The following is a 21,640-nucleotide window of genomic DNA, read 5'->3' as shown; positions in this document are numbered from 1 at the left end:
CCCACTTAGGTAAAAATTGAACTATTGAACTTCAAATACCAAAAATAAAGGTATTCATTCTGCAGAAATACAGCCCTGTGATTAGATTGTTCCTGTTGTGTCAATGTGTAAGTAGCATTTTATTGTTGTAGCTGGTCGAGATGGGGCTAGTTTTAGCTGTTTAATATAGTAGTTACAGTCAGGTAGTTTTAGTCCAGTGGTTCCCATCTTCACTGGTTTCTCTCATCTTAACACTTTTTTGTGAAATATTGGAGAATTTTACTTCTTTGGGCCTTCAACAGGAACTGCTAACAACTCATAGACATCTGAAAAGTGGCAAAAGGCCCCAACCAGACGGTTAGTCACAGGCCAAAATGGTTGGGAACCACTGTTTTAATCTTGACAATGAGTTGTACTTTAATCTATAAAGTGACTATATCAAATAAATGTAGTCAAGTAAAACGTACAATATCTGCCTCTGAATTGCAGTATAGCACAGGTAGAAAGCAACAGGAAAGAACCTCAGAATTTTGCGTAAGTACTGTAACATAGTAAATGTACTTTCCACCACTGTAAATAACTATTAGTAATCCCTGATGTAGGTTTAATTTAAAAAATCCCAGCTCTTCTTTATTAGACATTCAGCTGCAGTCCGCAGGAAAATCTCAGGTGTAATTACAGGCTGCGTTACATTCAGGTGTGGTGTTGTGCCTGCTGACAGACTGGAATGGCATGATTGTGACCCTTCAAAGGAGCAAATCCATTTTTAGTTATTGATGTTGTTTACACCTGTGCTCCTCCTTCTATGACAATGCTATATTAAAATGCCATGAAAAGGCCTGTACTGTACAAGCACAAATAAGTGGTGTAAAAATATATATTTTAAGTTATAATCGATAAAGTATGGCTGTTTTCATATGAAAGTGTGCTACACACAGTTGTATTCAGTGTGGAGGTTCATATGAGATTAAATTTCCTCACATATATCAACCTCACGTTCGCTAGATGTTGAGCTGTCAGCAGTCTTTAAAAGCCTTTATTGCAACAACACTAAAGAGATTAGATTACAGTAGATCACATCATTATTAACTGAACCTACAAGTGTGACTTATATTTACTGTGGCTCTATTTATGTAGCAATACACATTTCTTCTCTTTAAAAGTCAAACAATAAAGGCATGTGACAGGTCAGCTTCTTTTTATTCATCACATAATAATGTAACATAATATAATTCAGTGGTGGATTGATAGTCTAATAATGACTTGTGGATTACTGCCAAATATAATTAATTTCCCTGCATGTTACAGATTTTGTTGAAGTGAGGCACACATTCAAACACACAAGACAAATCACCTGGGATGGTCACCTCTAACACACCATGTTTGTGAGCTGTGCCGTCAGTTACCATAATGTTTCTACAGGATGCAATAAATCTGAGAGCAAAAACATCCAAAAATAATTTGACAGATTGGAACTCAGTCGTTACTAATTGGGAAGCAAAAATAACAAACAAACAAACACATATACACAGGATATATAAAGATTCCCGACAAGGTCATTTGTTTTAGTTGCTTTTATATTTTGTAAATGCAGGATTATATTGAAAATACAAAACAAACACAAAACAAGTTGTACAACATCACACAAAACAAACTGCACCATCCGATGCCTCAAAAATGTTCAATATACACAATTCTCACTGTTTCTCTTTGAGGAATCTAAAAAATCTGTACAAACAAAGGCATGAAGGAATTAAAACGCATACAAAAGAAAGTCAGCGTACTGTGTAAAATGGCAAAGCATGGGAGATTTGAACTCACAAACACAAGACAAACCTACAAACTGTTAAAGCCACACGTCCTGCACTTCATTTACTGTACGTTTGCTAAATTAAAATTCAAAGAGCAATAAGTGACCCAGCTCTGAAGGGAAATGAGATCTGTTTACTCTGTTAGCTGTGGTGTGAGCTTGGTGTCATTTCAGTGAGTTTGAGGCACTGAACCATAGTGAACCCAGGTGATGATGACAGAGGCAAAGCTTGGCTTGGAACAGGATCTTCATGTCAGCATGCTGAGCAGAGAGGATGACCGCCCGGCTGACTGACAGAGCAATATTCTCTGTCCGCTCGCCCTCTCTTGTTTCCCTCTCTCAGCGGTCAGCTCAGCACAGATAGACAGCAGGAGGAAAGCAGCTGAAGTTTAGCAAGAAAGCCTGAAGGGGGAAAACCAGCTTTTAATCAAGTACGTGGTAAACACAAAGAGCATGAGGATGTGGCGTCGGAGCACAGCTACGGCATCACTGTTGGCTGATGTGTGGACCAATCGGAGAGCTCCTTGATGTAGTTTGACGCAAACAGATCGTTGTCGTTCTCTGTGTGCAGAGAGTACGGGTTATCATCACCAGCACCTGAGGAGCACAAAACAGCACTTTAACACACACGCAGAGACAGGAACAGATGGGAACTCTGAGCTATTACTTTTAGCATTACTGGATTTTTATTTTATATATAATATTTTACAACTGCAGCATGGGATCATTCACACACATACCTCACACGCGTGAACATGTCTTTCGTGGCTATTTTTCATTGTCTTTCTCACAGTAATACTTCCCCTCAAATTTTATCATTAGTCAGTACTAGATCTTTTTGCAGGACTGCATTCGTCTCTGAACATTTTTATTTTCAAACTGTTACTACAAACTGTGAATATGTATGTAGTGTCGTACAGTGCCAGTGGTCCCACAGTGAGTGGGTTCTCCATCCTCTCTGCTCTCCACTCTGGTTCCAGAGGTCAGCGCTGCTTAAGTGGTCCATCAACTACAGGAGACAAAACGCCTACAGTCAGTCGGACAGACAGACACCGCCTGCAGAACCCAAACTGGAACATCCCAGGAACATGCAACTGATCTCTAAGCAGTTGAGTCAAATAGGATGCAATTTCATCAGGAAGTGAGAGAGTCTGTGTGGCGGGAGAAACCGCACAATGTTCGGTCATTGCATTTAGTCAGTCAGTCCATTAAAGTTCTGGTACCTTAAACACGGCCTCATTCTGCTCCTGGTCCTCTGGTTTGGCCTCCCACATTCCTGCACAACAACAATAATCCTGACCAGGCTACAGAGGCAACGTTTTATAATCAACAGTCTGAACAGCAACAAAACACATCTCACCGTGAGTTTGAACGTTGCTAAATGTGTTTTCTGCGAGTGTCTCCACCTTCTGCGGTGCGTCTGAAGTGGGTCTTGTTGTGTCGGGTTGCCAAGTGTGCGTGGTGTATGTATCATCACCTAAACTGGCCTGTCTTTCTCGGGGCCTGCTGATCAACCGCAGCCCTGAGAGAGGGGAGGTCACATGAGGTCTGTCTGAGAATACTGTATGTTTACTTTTGTGTATGTGGTAAATACATTTTAACGGCGTGTTTTACCTCTCCTGCGCCTGTGTGTTTGTGTGCCTGGCAGCATCCTGTAGACTCTGTAGGCATTGCTGCCTCTCTTCCTGCTGTGCTCCCGCAGCTCACAGATGTCAGGCAGGGAATTCAAGGCACAGCGGAAATTTGCCTTCCACGTCTTGGGATCTGGCTTGTCTTTGCCTGGATGGTACCGTCCTGAACAAGTGAACAAGTGGATAGACAAACATGGGTCTTTTTTCTGTACAGTTTTCTATGCTGGAATACCTGGCCTCAGATTTGCTTGGTGGCAATTTGATTAACAAAAAATAGTTTAGGAATATGCAACTTGTATAGGACCCACCTAATGGCCCATATTATGTCAGTTGATATTGTGTTTTAGTGGTGTATAGTTGCAAAATAAATTCAATGAAATTAGCACAAACAAGTTGGAAAAAAGAGTTCAGAGAGTTCAAAACCTGAAGCTTCTGAGGCCCAGCGGCAGTTGTGTGCTATGCCTGGTTAGAAATTCAGCCCACCTGAAAAAGCTAAAGAGCTCAAACCTGAAATAAGTTTATATTCTGAATAATTTTTGTCCAGTCATTTTAAGTTTAAAGAGTTTAAAGGGAAAGTTTTAAGCCTGTTTCACCTCTGACGGGTGCTTTGGTGCACCTGTAACGGCACCCAACAGTGATGTCATGGTGTCCCAGAGTACATCTGTGCATCGCTGCAGCAAGGTGAGAAGTTAAATCCCAAGATCAGGATTCAGGAAAATTCCATCAGCCGCAGGGAGGAGGTAGGATTTATATCTCAAACATCAAACTGTAACATCTTTAACTGTGGCTGAAAAAACATTATCTATCACCAGCTGGCAGACCATCGATCATCAACTGCACAGTCAAGCGACTTCATCAAGTGTGTCGAGTCCTTTCTCATATTTAGCACCACAGTGTGATTTGGATCTCAGCCAGTCCTCTGTGATAAAATCACTGGAGCTTAAAACGATCCACCGTGGATCATTTACAGCAGACAAAGACGAACAAGAAGAGAAGGAGCACAGATAGCAGCAGCTGTATTACACACACATGCTGCAACCTTAAGTGATGATTCAGTTACATATTCTGTGTGCTTTTTTATTATTATTAGTTTTTTTAATATTACAATCTCTTGGATATTTAGCTGAATTTTAAAACTGCATCTGTTTTTTACATATTCAACTGCTGAATATGATCTTGTGAAGAGTCGACCTGTTGTACTTTGACAGCAATACGATCACCCTGCTCAATCACAGCAGCTGAACTGGAGCCTTCCCATGATGTGATGCAGCTACAGTCACAAAGCATGACTTTCCCAAGACAGGAGTGATGTGATGCTGTGTGTGTGTGTGTGTGTGTGTGTGTGTGTACAACGACTTTACTCAACTCGTTACTCAGAACAGAAATGAGCTAACAGAAACATCTGGTTATGAGACGATGAAACAAAAGCAATTATTAAATTATTATACTATTATATTCTATGATTTAGAATTAAGTGTATATTCTGAACACAAAGCAATCAAAAAGAAAGCAAAACAAAGCACTGTGTTATTTGTTTGATTACTAATCTGACACAGATTACTTCTTCAAAATGTCCAGATTCCAATTAGAAGAACTGAAAGGATTAATATAAATCATTCATACTTTAGTGTGAGTTTTGTTCCTGTGAACTTTGCATGTGAAATGTAAATACAAATGTCGGCAGCAACAGAGACAACTGGGCTGGAAAGGTTTTAAATGTGCTATGTTTGTTCGCACACACTAAAAACCACATGAACTGGACGATCATCTTTTCCCAAGTTTGTTCCTTTGAATTCCGTTTGGCATTGAGCTGTCATTGCAGGGAGTTGCATGAACTGGACTGAGAACAAATCTTTGCAGATCTTTTAACTGTTAGCGTCTGCTCCTGAGATTATTTATGTTTATTTGGCACACACTGGTGTCATTAAAAGCACGTAGCAGGAAACTGGGAATGTGGTAGATCTAGAAAAACATGGACTGAATGATACACCCATGGCTGCTCTTCACTGGAAACACTTCTACTAAGCACCAACAGTTTTCCTAAATGCAGTGAAAATGGCCAGATGCTATTACAGTTGTTGTACAAATGCTGTACAACTGCAGTGCATATTTTCACTTTAACACACATTTAGAAACTGTATTTATGTAAACTCAAGAAGTTATTGCTGTACCAAGGATTATTCTTTGAACTAAAGACCATTTTTTCTCATTAATGAAGTCATCCAGTAAAACCTTAAAATCTTTTTGGGGCATTTTGACAGATCCCTGGCCAGAATTGAACCAGGGATGTTCCACCACCAGGTTACCTGTACCACCCTCTTAAAGTGAAAATTGAATGCACATGTACATAGACTCTTAACAGGCAGTAAAGAGCTGGTCAGTCATTTGTCGCTGACGGTCACTGGTTGCTTTTGTTAGGAAAACAACATAAAGCTTACTTGTTCAGAGAACATATTGATTTTACATATGGGGCTGAGCAATAATTCAATACTATTGTTTATTATTATTGTAATATTGTTGTATGTAAATTTGGATTACATACAAAAAAATAGTTACTGAAGTTTCTGTTTTACATGTGTGAACTCATTACAGCGGAAAACAAGCAAATACATTAGACATTGATTAATAAATCTGGCACATTGCCATATGTTTTGACATCATGTCAGTATTCATTTTATTGTTATCATGCTACAGATTTCAACCATATTGCCCAGCTGTAGCCCTGTGGATCACAAATATAAGCTTTTTCCCTCTGTGGTTTTAATCATTTGTTGCTTTGCATCAAAGCATCAGCATGCAAATGTAAATGTAAGAACGTAAAACATGGTATCAGGCAAAGTGCCTTAGACTGATAGAATAAGAGCAGTCTGAATGGACTAGGGGACCAACCGGCTGGAACAAAACACATTAGTAATTGTGTGGGCCTCCTACCAGTGTGCATGGCCCAACTCCTGAAGAGTGTAGCATCTCGGTCGATACTCCAGCCATGACGAGCGGCATGTTTCCATGGGATTTGGAAGATACGCGCTGACTGTAGAATAAAATACAATCAAATACCATAGGATAGGTTACATTGCTGCCAGAAGCACTTCATGATTCATGCGCTTATTCTATGTGCGCTGCGCAAAGGGATTTTTTAACAACATCAACACCCAGATGTATACACATGTGTATGTATGGGATGAGGGTGAGATGGAGGGGTCTACCTGGTCCAGCCAGCTGACTCCTGGATACCTCCCGGACTGAATCTGCTCCTCCAGCCACGGCCTCAGCCTCTGCCGGCCTGGTTGTTGCATGCTGCAGTCCAAGCTTCAGGTGTGCACAGAGGTGTTCAGTATAGATGCGTCACCGGCCGCACAGGAGTTTCAGCAATAACAGAAAATTTCTTGGGAACTCAGATTAAATCACAGGTTAGTCTGGGCCACCCTTCCTCCTCCACTGCATTCTTCCAATCAAAGGCCTCTCGGTTATGACAATCTGTCTCTCCTTCTCCGCCTCCAAAAAACGTCGTCAATGCTTAAGTGGCTCCTCCAATTACAGGAAATACTGTTTACACTGTGAGCGAGACTGAGGTGGAGCGGAGAGCTGTGAAGGTCCTTGTACAGGTTTTTCTGGTAAATGTACAGTGTATTAGTGTGTTGCATTTAATTCTGCCGGGTTAAAGTAAGTGCTAAAATATGTTGGTGATCATGTAGTTTTTCATATGGTTTGACATGAAGTTAATGTGGCAGCAGTGAGACAGTAGTGTAGTCATATGGGAACAGCAGGTGGAGGCAGTTAATACTGTATGTGACAGATGCTTTACATATTGCAACAGGCACCTTTACTTCTGAAGTAAATTATTCTGTTTAGTTAAGCAAGAACACCCTTTTAATACCTCCTGTCAACACTAGTTCACATCCACATTATCTGTCATTGTATGACTGTCAGCACTATAGCAACATATTACAATCATATATAAATATAATATCAATGATCAATTAATGATATTACATTATGATGAAATGGTGTAATTATATTAAATTGATGTATCAAAATATATAGTGCATTACTTTTAATTATATTTGCATAGTAAGTGATATAATATAATCTTTATGTTTTACAGTTATATGAACTATTACTCATGTTTATATAAACAGAATATCTTTAGCACTCAAGTCAGTTTATCTGTACGTTCAACCAACTGACAACCCACATTCCTAACTCTAAAAAGTCCCACCTCTCTGCCCTCCCCATTAAATGAAACACTTTTGAAATATTCCTCCCCAAATTATGTCCTGCCACATCTGCAATTTCAACCGAAAATATGTCAAAACACAGGAAGGATAATTTTCCTAAAGTTTCTACCAATGTAACTTAAATATGACATTTCTGTACATAAGGTGGGACACAACATACAAAATAATAAACTGTTAGTTGGGGTCAACTTATCCAAATAAAAAAAAACATTTTCTCACTGATCCAGTCATGCAGTTAGTTTCAGTGTTATTTGCATATATCTCTAAGATGCCTTCTGTCACAACAATACAAGTGAAGAGCAAACAATTTGAAGCAAACACAACTCAGGATCATACACAGGCCACGACATGAACAGCTTTTATTTATTATGTTTTCAAGAAATGTCTTAATAATAACATTTGTTTCACTTCCCAGAATACACAAATTTCTTTACACATTTATAGTGAAATGAGTTCTTTTGAGTTAAGCGGAGTTAAGCTGTGTTGACTATCACCTACTGTGTGATGGTGACAAATGTTTCTGTGGAAGTGGCTCAGCAGTTCCAGATAAGAGATATGAGGAAGTAATTTCCCAACCCTGAACAGCGCCAGCTCAGCATGACAGCTGATTGTGGTGGCTTGTTTCAGACGCAGCATTTAGTCCATTTTTATTACTTAAAAGGCTCCATATTGGGTACATATGCTATGTAGCACGCTTGTAGAGAGATTTAAGAAATCTATTATGGCTCCTGTTGACTCATATTTCACTGAAGTCTTACTAATACTACCGACTGAATGGTTAGACATGATTTCAGACAGTGTTCCTCTCAGCTATATACAACATTTAAAGAAGATTTCAAATGACCCATGGCGATTTAAATGTGACACAAATCATCTTAGTCGAATATGAAAAGTGAAATACAGATACATCAGCAGACTTTGGCTCTTTTGTTCAAGCATTTGTAGCAAGAACACATTTCCAACTTTGTCTCAAAACAAGTGTATTCTGTTTCTGACAGAAAGTTTTACTTGAATGTTTTTATGTAAAAACTTTATGGACGTTGGATGATGTTCTTAAGGTGCAAAGATGTGATTTCGTTGAATGCAGCAAACAGAGCACAGCCTTTAAAACAGTCATGAGAAAACAATGTCAATGTAGAAAATGTAGAACAAAAAACAAAAATTCCCTGATTCTATAAATTATACATTTCCATGACAACAGGACAAACTCCTGCTGATAAAGATCATGTGGTATGGTTGAAAGATCAGGGGCAGCTACTAAATGGACCTTGAGCTTGAGGTGAGATTGTTTTTCCAAATTCAATGAACTTTGAACACCAGTCTGTGATATCATCCTCTCCATCTCTCTCATCTCCTAAATTTCACAGCAATGCTTACAATTCAAAAAAGCAAAAACAGCATTAAAAAAATGTGAATGCATGAAAATCCAGCACTACACACTTTGATAGCCGCTGTCAGAGATTACTGGCATAGATTGGTCAGCAGAGATCAAAGAGAGAAAAGGTCTTTGGAGCTCGGAGAGACACTGACCATCCTGGACGTTGTTAATGGAACCTGGAAAAACTGGGCTTAAGCTTCGAGGCATCTTGGTGAACAATTCCTCTGGATGTTTGCTCAAATGTTCCTCTTTCTCAACGCTTCTCTTCTCAGAAAACAAAATATCAGGCTGCTCCACTAGATTTTGAAAAGCCTGGTAGTCATCAACCACTGGAGGAAAGCTGTGTGAGCCTGCAGGCACACAGCGGTAGCAGGGATTTTCATCACATATGGTGGCCTCTTCAGTTTTTCCATTTAGCTTTGTGGCACCACTTAACACCTGATCAAAGCCCTCAACTCTGGACACAGGATCACATGACGCAGTTGTGTTGGGTCCACTAGAGATGGAGGACAAACTGGAGTCTTCTGCAGATGAAAATCTCCCAGAATCTGCATTACACTGCTGATATGACATGTCTGTTGGCATGAGAGTTGAAACCACTGGAGGTAAATTAACAAACAGACAAGCAGGAAGTGGATTGTCAGGACAGATCAGTATGTCACCCTCACTAGGATGGCATACAGAGTCACAAGGCATTTCAGCATGCATCTGAACCTCAGAGCTGTCTGTCATAATCTCATGTGAGCAGCTGGGAATGAGGATGGAATAGGTTTTATTGTCAAAGCCAGACGATCCAGAATTCATACCATCAGCTCTGACACTACAGGGGTTGTAGGGAGCGCAGAATAAACCGCTGTCTTTGTTTAGTCCTTTAAGTGAATTGGGGGTCAATGGTGATATCGGGCTGATATTGGCGAAGGCTTTATCAAGGGCATCCTGAACACTGGCTATAATGTCAGCAGGTTCTGTGTTAGCATAACTGAGACAAGAGGAGCCAGTGCTGATTCCACTGCTTTGCTGAAGGCTCCCACTGCTAGTGTCCCTCAGTGACTGCTTGGACCTGAATGCAGAAAAAAGGGTTGCTTCAACTGCAAATATAATCACAAAGAAATCCTTTAGGATTTGATGTACTAGTACAGCCATACAAACCATGGTTTGCTGTCATCTGGAGCAAACGGCACAACACACATAGAGGAGATGATGGGTGGCACAGGCTTCAAGAGCTGCAACAAGGACGATAAAAACTATAAAAACTAATAGGTCTGTAACATTTCAGGTAAAGGGGTCAATAAGTTTTAAATGGGCTTCTTCATGTTTCTGAAAGTATCTGGAGAGGCTTAAAGTTATCATCACTAAGATGTCAGTGGTTGGTTTGGCGACACCCATGGTTACTGGTGGTAACAGCAAGTGCGGTTTGATACTACAGCAAACGCCCGTTGAGCAGCTACTGTGTCCGAAATACAACATAAGAGAAACTGGTTAATCTGCTTACAGTGCAGCCAAACAAACTCAGGTTGTTTTAATAAAATAGCAAGTCAATAATAATTGCAACCATGGTCTGATTTCATGCTGTAGTTTCAAGTAGTTATCCAAGATAAAATATTGGCAACGCTGGATTACATGCTACATTGTTTGCTGTGAATCCCTTATGCATGTGAAGGCAATTTGAATCCAGTGCGGGAATGGCGGACCCTGTCACTAACAATGAAAACCAGTATATAAAGAAGTAAAAACAGAATGTAGGTGCATTGAATGACTATTGCTGAAAAATGGCAACAACAAATTGTATGATTTTGTGAGAAACTTAAGGATTATAACTTCACCATTTATGGTTTATGTGTAATTAATTAAAATAAACAGATGCAACGATTGTCATTTTGACCAACATCAAGTTTACATCACTGTGTGCCTCACCTCTTGCTCGCTGGGCTGTATAATAAGAAGTTTTGGATTTTGACATTTGGCAACTGTGTCCCACTGTGTTTTGAACCTAAAATCAAATGCACAAATAAATCAACAAAATTACACACGACACATAAACACAGCACATAAGTGACAGTATTTAAGGGAAAAAAAACTTTCATATAATTAATTTACAGAGAAACAAGGCAAAAACAATCTTTTATCTGCATGACTTACTTTACATAACAGCCAAATATAGCACTGCTGATGATGACTGCAGCAATACTGAGAATGATGATGATAGTCAAGAGCAGGGAATTAGAGGACAGAGCTGTGAAATAACACGTATGAAGTAAGTTTTAAAATCACTCACATTTTTGTACAGATGACATACAGTGGAGAGATCAACAAGAGAGGGGTGCATGGTGTATGCCTTTAGATCTACACCAGGCTTGTGTTATGTGCAACAGGAAGGCTTTTCAGACACCAAAACACTACACAGCAGTTCAAAATGCTATGAAACTCTCATGATTCTTATCTGCAATTATTGAGGGGAAACAAGTATCCTACACATACTAGGCCTTGTTACCCTGAAAAATGTTTATTCATTTTGTGTTTTTCACAACAACTGAATGCAGCGTATTATCTTTTTGATACTGGGAGCTAATGTTAAGATTCGATATCAACACTAATATTATGATACAGCTGAATGCGGATTAAAAATATATTTAATCACGTCTAAGAATAATACAGTATACTGCTTGAAAAGGGGCAAAAACATTAAAAACGACACTTACGGGTTGTGAATTCCCACTCTTCACTACTGTCACTGTAGCGATCACTCCAATCTGTGTAACTTTTCACGCTGACCACATATGTCGTACTTGGCTCCAAACGTTGACCAAGTATTTCATAGTAATTCAGTCCATCAATTGTAGTTGCTTTGAAACATTCAGATATCTGGTATGGAGAAACAAGAATTATAAAAAGGAGGATTCTGCAATCACAGTTTCTTTAACTTTACGGCAACCTGACTTAATCAAATGCCTATGACTATGTCTACATGTCCAAGACTAATGATCTCAGTGTTATACAGTGTTTTGATATTGCTCCTACCTTTTCTGTGTCTCCTTTTTTATGGTACGCCACACAAGCAGTCAAGGTATCACTGAGATGGCCCACCATGTTTTTCGTCCACTTGACTTGAAAATTCCCGTTGGATTCATTCACTGAGATGATTGTTGGGGTTTTGGGCTTTACTGTAGAAGAAGAGAGATAAGAAAAGTAAGGGGAAAGTTTCTTAGCCTCCATCCCGTTTATACCCAGTCACCCACTATTATAGGTCTGGATACAGATTTATGGACTTAGTACTATGGAACCTACTGCTGTCTATGACGTTGATGATTTTGGACTTCATGCTTTCACCTCCTTTCCAAACTGTTGCTGTATGAGTCTCTCCACGTACAAGTACTATTTCAACAGAGCAACAACACTGTCCAGTATCACACTGCTTAAAATGGCAACTCTTCACCCTGTGGAATACACAAAGATAACACACAACATGCTCTGAATATATTCAATATTTATATTTCAGGCTTGGCAGGCTGATTCGGTTGATTTTAATATTACCTAGGCTATATAAGATTGAAAAATAAATAAATAAAAACAACAACTCACCCATAACCATTGTTGCTCTGGAGAGTCAGATTGTATTCAGTGCAGTTCTGCGCTTGAAAGCGGCAAACCATCGATGTTTCATAGTCGTTGGTACAGTCAAGATTTTGGCCTGTTTCATTATTATCTCCTGCACGAAACAGAGATTACACGAGGAGATGAATAATGAGAATGCGTTATTGCGTAGATAGACTATTTAAAAGTTGTCTACAAGTCCTCTCTACGTACCAGGGAGAGCTGCTGCAATCGCAATATTTCCTAAAAGAATGAGGGCTACAGACATCCTGTCGCCAACTCGCCTGAAAGCAAACACAACAACAGATATGTTCTTTACTTTAAGGCGACACATTGGATGGTTAAAGTAACGCAGACGAAGCGAGATTACCTCTTTAAATCCACAACGATCCAACTCAGCGCCTCCCTTTAAGTGCGAAAGTGAAGGTAGTTTGCTGCGTGCTTACAGTTCAATGCCAGAGTCTCTCAGTCTTCCTGACATGGAAATCTTTTACTGGAAATGTTGCGCCACCAATTCAGGGGAAGTGCATTACACTCCCATTTCCTCATATACAGAAGCAACGCACGCACTTCAGCCGACAGCAGATTGCTGTAACATAACCTACTGTACATGGAGCAACACAAATACCGAAATACAAACCGAAGTACAATTTCCCTCCGGGGACCAATAAAGTATTTCTGATTCTGATTCTGATAAATTAAGAATAAGTGAGCTTGTGGATGAACGTGTAATAGCTCCCATATGGATTAACACTGGTGGAAGGATCCACATTTAACTGTGCACTTACTTAACTGAAGGGTATTTATTTCTCTGACAGTTTTCTATGTAATATATAATATTTCATGTTAAATTGTTATCTGGTAGTAGGCCTAGAGAGAAAGAGGGTAATCCTAATGCAACAAGGGCCCCAGGCAAGAAGTCTACATCACTGAAATAAAAGCACCATGATTTTTCTGATTGTCTACTGCACATTATCAAGCTCAGTTAACACCTCTGTGTGTGTGTGTGTGTGTGTGTACTACTTCCATAGTTGTTGAAATGAACTTGAACCAGAATCATAGAGAAATTAGTTATTGCATTATAAATCATGTCATTTACAGTAATATGTGACAAATGAATCGTTTCATATGTTAGCTTTACTTTAGAAGTTCACATGGATTATTAATTCATTGTTAGAGAACTTAATCATGCAAGAACATCTTTACAGTTGGGAGTGCCTCCTGTTAACACAGTAACACTAGTCAAATGCAGAAGAGGTGCATTTCACAAAAAGTCTCTATGTTGCAAGGGTGTAGTGCAATGTAGTGAGTCTTGCACACAATCATTTCCATCGCTCAGTTCTTATGATTTAACTGTGAACTATATGCAGTAATGAATTAAACTGCATGCAAGGCAAACTAAAATGAATAGTAGTGTAATCTCACTGTGAAACCATTTGTTAGTGAGTCTGTTGTTTATTTCATATGTAAATACATACATTTGTTATACTTTATTTCTGCACATATTCTGAATTATATTATGAGATTTGTCAAATTGATATTGCTCCACCCAAACAAAAAACACTGACCACTAGTGCTATTATATCCAGCCATTCAGATTTTTGTTTTACTTGCTGAGTTTTTGAGATTTCTGTCTGAGTATCTGAGCTTGTTGGTATAAATATCCATCCCATCATATGGATCATACTGTTTATCCTACTGTAATATTATTTCCACGCACGTTTCAGATTTAACTATAGAAAATGTACCACATCTATAAGCACACACACACACACACTCTTATCCAGGGCAGACCCCAGCTTTGTATTTCAAAGTGCATGAACTGACTGCTTGTGGTTGTATTTACTGACACTCGAGGTTATATTTACTATTTTTTATTTCTGAAGCAACTGAAGCCAAAATTCACTGGCACACACACACACACACACACTAAATATCAAAACGACTGCAACTCTGAAGTTGTTGAGTACTTCCGTAGCTAACTCTGTACTACTGGACTTTCCTGCACAAGGTACAGGGTCTTCCTTTATACACAAACATACATACATAAGGAGCATTCAACATGATGTCTCTGCCAGCAGAAGCTCTGCAAGAACACAACACATAGACATGTAACAAGTATTCAGATACTTTACAAATTTAAAAAGTACTAATTCCACAAGTATTATCTGCAAAATGTACATAAAGTATCAAAACTAAAAGTACTCATGCTGCAGTAAAAGGGTCCCTGTCAGTGTTTTACTATTAAATATGATGCTTTTGGATTAATATTACTGCTGCATTCATGTGCATGTTGCATTTTACTGCTGTAGATGTTTAAGGTTGAGCAAATTTGAACTACATTATATACTGTTGGGTAGTTTCATCTACAGCAAAGCATCATTTTCTATAAGATCATCATATGTTTGTTGTTCCGTGAGAACCACGTATCTTTAAAAAGTCAACTTTTCATGAGCTCAGAAAAAAATGTTTCCAACTTTGTGACAATTCATTTTCCAGCCAATCCCAGGGGGGTTTCAAGTATAAGAAATACTCTAGTAAGGTACAAGTACCTTGAATTTGTACTTGAGTAAATGTACTTAGTTACATTCCACCACTGCATATAACAACATGTACAAGAGCATCACATTTAGGAACTGCTGCTCTTCACAGGTGGAAAATAGCTCAATGGCTTACAGATATTCAAATATATGTATATGTATGTATATATGTATACTATACAATATACAAAATGTATGCCAATCCATCATGGAGACGAGGTATTTCACTGGATAAGTCATCATTTTGACCTGCTGGGGGCGCTAGATGAAAAGTCAGGAGATCACCAGAGTCATTAGGATACATCCTCTGGGGATCATGGACGTGCCTCCAGTCGTTGAGATATTTCAGTCTGGACCAACCGACTGACGGACCAACGGACTGGCTCTGCCATCCCTAGAGGTACGCTGCTGCAGTAGTTTTTCTGGCTCCAAGCCCTCAGTAAATCATGACACATATCATGACAAAATTGTTTTCATGTGTACCTCAGGAGCACTCCAAGATCAAGAGTTTGCTAAAAATGTACCCATGGCACATATAAAAAAGATCAGCCAAACAGGATCCTCTGGTATCCACATCAACACACACACACACACACACACACACACACACACACACACACACACACCATACCCATCTGACTACTGTACATACCAACCCTGCTTCTGCAACACATGCAGTACAAAGCTCCAGCTGTTTACTTCTTGTCCCAGTTCCATTTATACACATGAAACACCATCTTCATCTTGCTCTCTCTCTCTCTTTTACTCATCCAGAACATTGTAGTCATGATATTTGACGGTCTACTATTCTTAGCTTTTTGGCATGACACTGTACACGCTCATCCCTACATTAACACCCCTGCAAAGAAACATGCACAGTAGCAGCAGAACAGCGTGTCAACAGAGTGATTCAAATTAGACTGGAGAGCATTCAAGAGTGACACAGCGTCTTGGGGTTGTGATGCAGACCATAATTTAAGTGTCCCTGGTTCAATTCCAGCTGGGGACCTTTGCGCCATGTCACACTCATTTCTCCCTACCAGTAATTCCTGTCTATCAATAAAGGCTAAAATGCAAAAAAGCAGCAGTTAATTTATCAGATAACCAAATCACACACATATTATCCTTTTTCTGTCACTTCGCTTTAATAGCATTGACAAAGTTGTAGAACCAATGGAGAACAGACAGGGTAATGAGCACATGATGAGCAATGACAGTGAGGTTGCAGCAGCAGAAAGCCTTCAGAACAAAGAGTTAATAATATGTCATGGGCACATCCTACATGGTATACCTCAGATAAGGTAAAAAAAAAAAAAAAATGACACACCTGAATGTTCAAACGTTCATTTGATCTAAAGGTTTTAGTTACTGAGGCGTTTCCAATGAAATACTTAAACCCATATGTGATTTTTGAATACCTCATGAAACCCCAAACCTGCTTCAACAGCATTCACGCCTCTGGGAGGGTTTCCACAAGATTTAGGAACCTGGCTACAGATCATTAGTGAGGTCAGACGCTGAAGTTGAGCATTGAGATCTTTGGTATAACCCATTCTACTGCAAATGTTTCTCAATGGAGATTGCATGGCTGTATGCTTGATTTTGTGCACTTTTTAGCAGGAGAACCCATAAATTACATGCCTACATTTTTAGAGAGATATTGTGCAAATAGCAGAAGACAGGGAAGGCTTCTCCTGTAGGGCCTCTCCTATCTTCAGTGTTTAATATACTGTATGTGCTCCGTTCTTAGATCTTAGATATTCTTCAGCACAGAGTTGGAGTACCAGCAACACTAATGCTAGTAGCAGCAGCAGTAGTACTATTTCAACAAAAAAGTAGGTCTATCATAACCTGAAATACATTTTAAAAAAAGAATATATATATATTCTTGAATCAAATTGTAAAGTCCATCTGCAACAGAACCCCTCAGACCGAGTCAGAGAACAGATCTCTAGACCAATCACATGCTTCGTTCTCATAGTCAAGGTGGTAACAATTAGATCCATCCAGACTCCCCTCATTAACAGTCTCACTGTCACAACTTCCTGTTTGTGCCAGACCTCTCTGTGATGATGTGAGAGTTTGTTCCAACAGAGTTCTTTCATAATTAACTCCATCTCCTTCCCCAGTATGACCCAAATCACTGCTGCTGTTGTCAGTCTGCCTCCTTCTTCTGACCTTCACACTCAGTCGTGTTTTAGCAGCAGGAGTAGGAGGAACAATAATGACTTCATCGTCCTCATAATCACACACAGTGACATCACGATCACTTGAGTCACATTTGTGGTTGATCCTCCCTGTTGACCATGCGTTTAGAGCTCCTCTCTGGATCCTCGGGTGCTGCTGAGCCAGCAGATGGTTTTTATGCTTGTCAGGTTTGCAGAACCTCCTTTTAGGGGTAAATCTGTGGCTGTGGCTGCTAGATGTTGTACCCCACACCCGGTTTTCTTTTGTAGACTCTCTGCCACACTGGGACAGCCGGTTAGCACGGACACAGTTTAATTTGCAAAGAGGAGACGTGATTTTGGATGGCTTTTTACCGTCCATTCCAGTCATATTTCCGTAAAAAGCACAAGAATCTCGACTGTCAAAGTGTGAACTGAATTCACCTAATGTCGAGGTTCTGTAAGTGGAGGCAGGTGACCCTGATACAACAGCTACTTTTACAATTGGGGTGGACTGAGAGGGAGGGATGAAGTCAAGATCTTGTGTGCCTGGTGGAATTAAACTGTCTCTGTTAAAGCATCTATTACTTTTCAGCTTCTGTTTGTCTGGTGTTGAATGTGGGACAATACACTTTTCACTCCTCAGGGGCTGTTTGTCTGGCTTGGAAAGCAGTGGGCAAGCTTCTGTGGTCGTCTTGACAGTTTCTGCATGCATGTTGAGAGTGTTTGTGTTCATGTCGATCATGAGAGAGCTACTAAATAGGTCTGCTGAACAGTTGTAGGTATCCCCTTCAAGCTGCTCTTCTTCTTCATTTTCAAAAGACAGAGAACTATCTTTTTCATCCTCCTGATTACACTCATGGGAACAAATGTTTCTGGCTTGACTTTTGTTTACACATCCAACGGGGCTCTTGTATACCTGCTCAGATAAATCACGTCTATCACCTTCATTCGGTGCAGGTGTATTAGTGATATCCAGTAATATCCGTGAGTGGCTGTCGGTTATCTGCGTGTTGCTTTGACAAGAAGAAGTTGATTCAATTGATAAGTTCTCATCTTGTGATCTGATTTCCAGGTTATTTCTCGCCATTTCTTTCTGATTTTTCACATTGATGTGGGGCTCTGTTTCACTGACAATGTCAAAATCTTTGTTTTCCTCACACAGAAACTCTGTCAGACTCTCAGAGAAAGGCAGATCCTCCCAAGCCAAGGAGTTTGACAAAAATGTTTTGGTGAGTTGTCTGGTACAAAACCCCTTCGCCTTGGAGCAGTTGTGGCCAGGTGGGGAGGGACTGAACCAACTCCTCAGGTTGTTGGTGTTGCCAACAGATTTCTCAAAAGAGGAGTATGTGTATTTGGCAAATGACGGACTATTGTAAGAACTGCACTCTAAAGAAAGAAGAGGTGACCGCACGGTCTCCTCTGTGGCTTGGTTCTCCAGGCAGCCTTCCTGTATGTGATGTGGTGTTTTGTTGTTGTCTGTCTGTCTGCTGTTCTCATGTCCACTGTCCTGGGTACTGCAGCCTTCCTCCTGCTCTGCCGATGAAGTAACAAGTCCTAGTGATTGTTGCCATGGAGGGGTGGGAGTAAGGGTGCAGTCTTGGTACTGTGATCTTGGATGAAAACAAAAGCCAAAATGAATAATTCATCCAGTGACACCACCTGACACAGGAGATTAGCACTGAAAATCTCATTTACTTGCATAAGTAAATGTTGTAGTGAAATTGACGTGAAACTAATTAAATACTGTAACTCATTGGGTGAAGTGCAAGAAAAAGATTGAGTGGCACATATGAAGATAAAAAGCATGTAAAACTAGCCAGTATATAGAGAGGATCAAGAGAAGACTTAAAGAGAGTTACCAAAGTTTCAAAAGAGTGTTACAGAACATACACATGACATCAGTACAGGCAGGTTGGACTGTCCAGGGCGAGACAGCCTTGTCTCCTGTTTTGTCTTTTTGATATAACTCAGAAAATGAAGATCTTCTGTGAGTGCTTTGAATTTTTTACATTTAATTTGTATTTTCTTCCTCTCCAAAAAACACTTTCAAGTGAGCAAAAACGTTTTGAGGCACAGTTGCAAGGCATAGTTACTGGTCTCTAGTCAAACCAGTGAGCTTGTATTTTGTCTTGTTTTTACTTTGATTTCAGATTGAGTCAGTCTCACTAATTACCATTAACTTCTAATTTGCTTCTGGCCCTTGATATACAACACTGGGAATTATCATATAGAAAGCAACAATTATCAGAAGCTTTTTTGTGTCATTACCTTTTCAGTGATTGGGAAAGAAGACCTGAGGCAGAAAGTGTGGCATTATTGAAGCTGCTGGCTGGAGAATGACACGGAATCAGCAGGAGGGTTGTTGCTGGGGGTCTGGAGGTTTTGCTGGGATCAGTGGATCCCAGTTCATATTCTGCAGCTTTCTGAAGAAGGATCCGATAATAACTGACCACTGTGCAACCTTCCAGGCCTGTAGCTTTGGGCAGAATCATCTGACTGGCGATAAACTGGACTGTGTCTTTACTGCTGGAGCTGTTCCCAACAGGCCCTCCCAACCAAGGCCTACTGTCTGTTTCCGTTACCTGAAGGACACAGACAAGACCAGGGGTGGTTGAGAGCAAGCAGCCTGAATACAAATTAAATTCAATAAAACACACATTGGCATGTTCAAATACATAAGATTATACCCCGACCAGTACTGGTACTCCTATAATTAGACTTCGATTTGCTTGGAGACTAAAAATGGCTAAAACAGATTTAAGAAGGCTAAACCGTCTGAAATATGGCCTAATACGTTTTAATCCCTTAGTGAGACCAAAGATCATATAAAAAGGCAAGAAAATGTCAGTGGTCTTTGACAAGATTTCTTGATGTTTGTGTAACATCAAATCTCTTGGAAATAAAACTAAACTATATTTGGAAACTAAAGAAAATCCACTATCCAATTTCAGCCTGGTATCAAACCAATATCAGTATTGGTACGTGCACAACCCAATAAGATATCCAATACCCAACTGCAAGTGTACCTTTATACCAAAGATGAAATGTCTGCCAATGAAACAGTCCTCGACAGCCTTCACCAACAATGTGGATCTGGTTGATTCTCCAACTGGTCCCTCCAAGTTCTCAACCAACCTACAAAATTACAGACACAGCAAAACTGCACAAAGCTTTTCACTGGCAAACAGAGAAGACACCAATAACAAGTTGAGCGTTTTACATGCTTCATTAAACACTGGTAAAATAAATTTAACTTTATAAATACATTCCCTCTGATCAACACAGGGTTCACTAGTGTTTTATAGCAGAGTTAGGCTGAAACTAAAACTTCCACTAACGTCATAATAAGTTGACTTCTCTGAAATAAAACATTAACCCACCCACCAGATATTTAAACCAGACTTGTGTAAGTAAGGTGGTCAACATGTTCAACACAGAGAATGATGCAATGCTTCAGATACAGAGCAACATGCACCAACTGAACTTGTTTAGCAGCGTCTTTAAGATAACTTTAAATTTCCTGCAATTAAATAAAACTGAAAGAATTTTGTGTGATTAATTCCAGTACAAACGCCTCAAATTCAATCCAAACAAAAAACAGGATGTTCATACGTCACATTTGTATAAGACCGTTGTAATTTGACAGCATAAATCAGAGCAGAAATTTGGAGTTGCTTGAAAGATAATTTCCCATGCTCACCTCTGTAAGCCACTAGCATGAATGCCAAAGAAAGGGTTCAAGCAGGTTCCAAATACGGTTACTCCAAATATGCATGCGTCCCTGGCCACCCTCAGTGAGAGACGATATCTGTGATCAACCTGATCCCTCAGACAACTGTAACCACACTTTGAGCATCTGCATCTGTGGTGGGTAGACAGACAAAACAGATATACACGTGTCCATGTGTGAGTGAGTGGGAGGGAGTTACACAGGGTTCATTTGCATTGTAGGTAAAGGGTTAGCGTTTACCAGGTCACATACATCAAAGCAGAAATCAACTCATTTTCAGGTTAAAGCTAATTCAGATACCGCCTTGACATAATAAAGTACTGGTATTAGTTTCTGGTTAAGTTTTTGAGTGATAAGTCAAAGTAACGTTTTGAAAATACGATCCATGAACCCAATGTTTCCCCCCTGAACTGAAACAAATCAGTCTTAGGCGTTGGTTGTTTGCGTTTTTACCTCGTCGTTTCCTCCTGTCCAACATTAATCCTCGAGAAGCAGCTTTTACAGCACGGATAAAACACACAGGCATCTTGCAGAGACAACACAACACAATCCACCAGAGCCCGTCTCACAGACAT

General features: G+C 39.8%; 3 protein-coding genes across 3 annotated transcripts; all 3 read right to left on the bottom strand.

Moving 5' to 3' along the window:
- Positions 1-1,544: 1,544 nt before the first annotated feature.
- On the bottom strand, positions 1,545-6,758 carry LOC139286431 (interferon regulatory factor 1-like). The gene is made up of 7 exons (XM_070907227.1): positions 6,627-6,758; positions 6,352-6,451; positions 3,404-3,583; positions 3,150-3,311; positions 3,013-3,065; positions 2,708-2,798; positions 1,545-2,386 (listed from the first exon to the last, which is right to left on the bottom strand). Exons 1-7 carry the CDS (start codon positions 6,714-6,716, stop codon positions 2,268-2,270), a joined length of 795 nt encoding a protein of 264 aa, XP_070763328.1. The 5' UTR covers positions 6,717-6,758; the 3' UTR covers positions 1,545-2,267.
- Positions 6,759-8,002: 1,244 nt separating this feature from the next.
- LOC139283212 (uncharacterized) lies at positions 8,003-13,027 on the bottom strand. The gene is made up of 10 exons (XM_070903193.1): positions 12,998-13,027; positions 12,841-12,911; positions 12,616-12,742; positions 12,322-12,470; positions 12,055-12,197; positions 11,736-11,898; positions 11,176-11,269; positions 10,951-11,026; positions 10,186-10,259; positions 8,003-10,096 (listed from the first exon to the last, which is right to left on the bottom strand). Exons 2-10 carry the CDS (start codon positions 12,893-12,895, stop codon positions 9,091-9,093), a joined length of 1,887 nt encoding a protein of 628 aa, XP_070759294.1. The 5' UTR covers positions 12,896-12,911; positions 12,998-13,027; the 3' UTR covers positions 8,003-9,090.
- Positions 13,028-17,093: 4,066 nt separating this feature from the next.
- On the bottom strand, positions 17,094-21,640 carry ddias (DNA damage-induced apoptosis suppressor). The gene is made up of 6 exons (XM_070906419.1): positions 21,519-21,640; positions 21,036-21,197; positions 20,362-20,470; positions 19,604-19,917; positions 17,972-18,945; positions 17,094-17,899 (listed from the first exon to the last, which is right to left on the bottom strand). The coding sequence occupies exons 1-6, from the start codon at positions 21,638-21,640 to the stop codon at positions 17,094-17,096; spliced, it is 2,487 nt and encodes an 828-aa protein (XP_070762520.1).

This window comes from Enoplosus armatus, chromosome 1, assembly GCF_043641665.1.
Source record: "Enoplosus armatus isolate fEnoArm2 chromosome 1, fEnoArm2.hap1, whole genome shotgun sequence".
NCBI classification, from domain to species: Eukaryota; Metazoa; Chordata; class Actinopteri; order Centrarchiformes; family Enoplosidae; genus Enoplosus; species Enoplosus armatus.
This window is presented reverse-complemented; position numbering and strand designations above follow the sequence as displayed.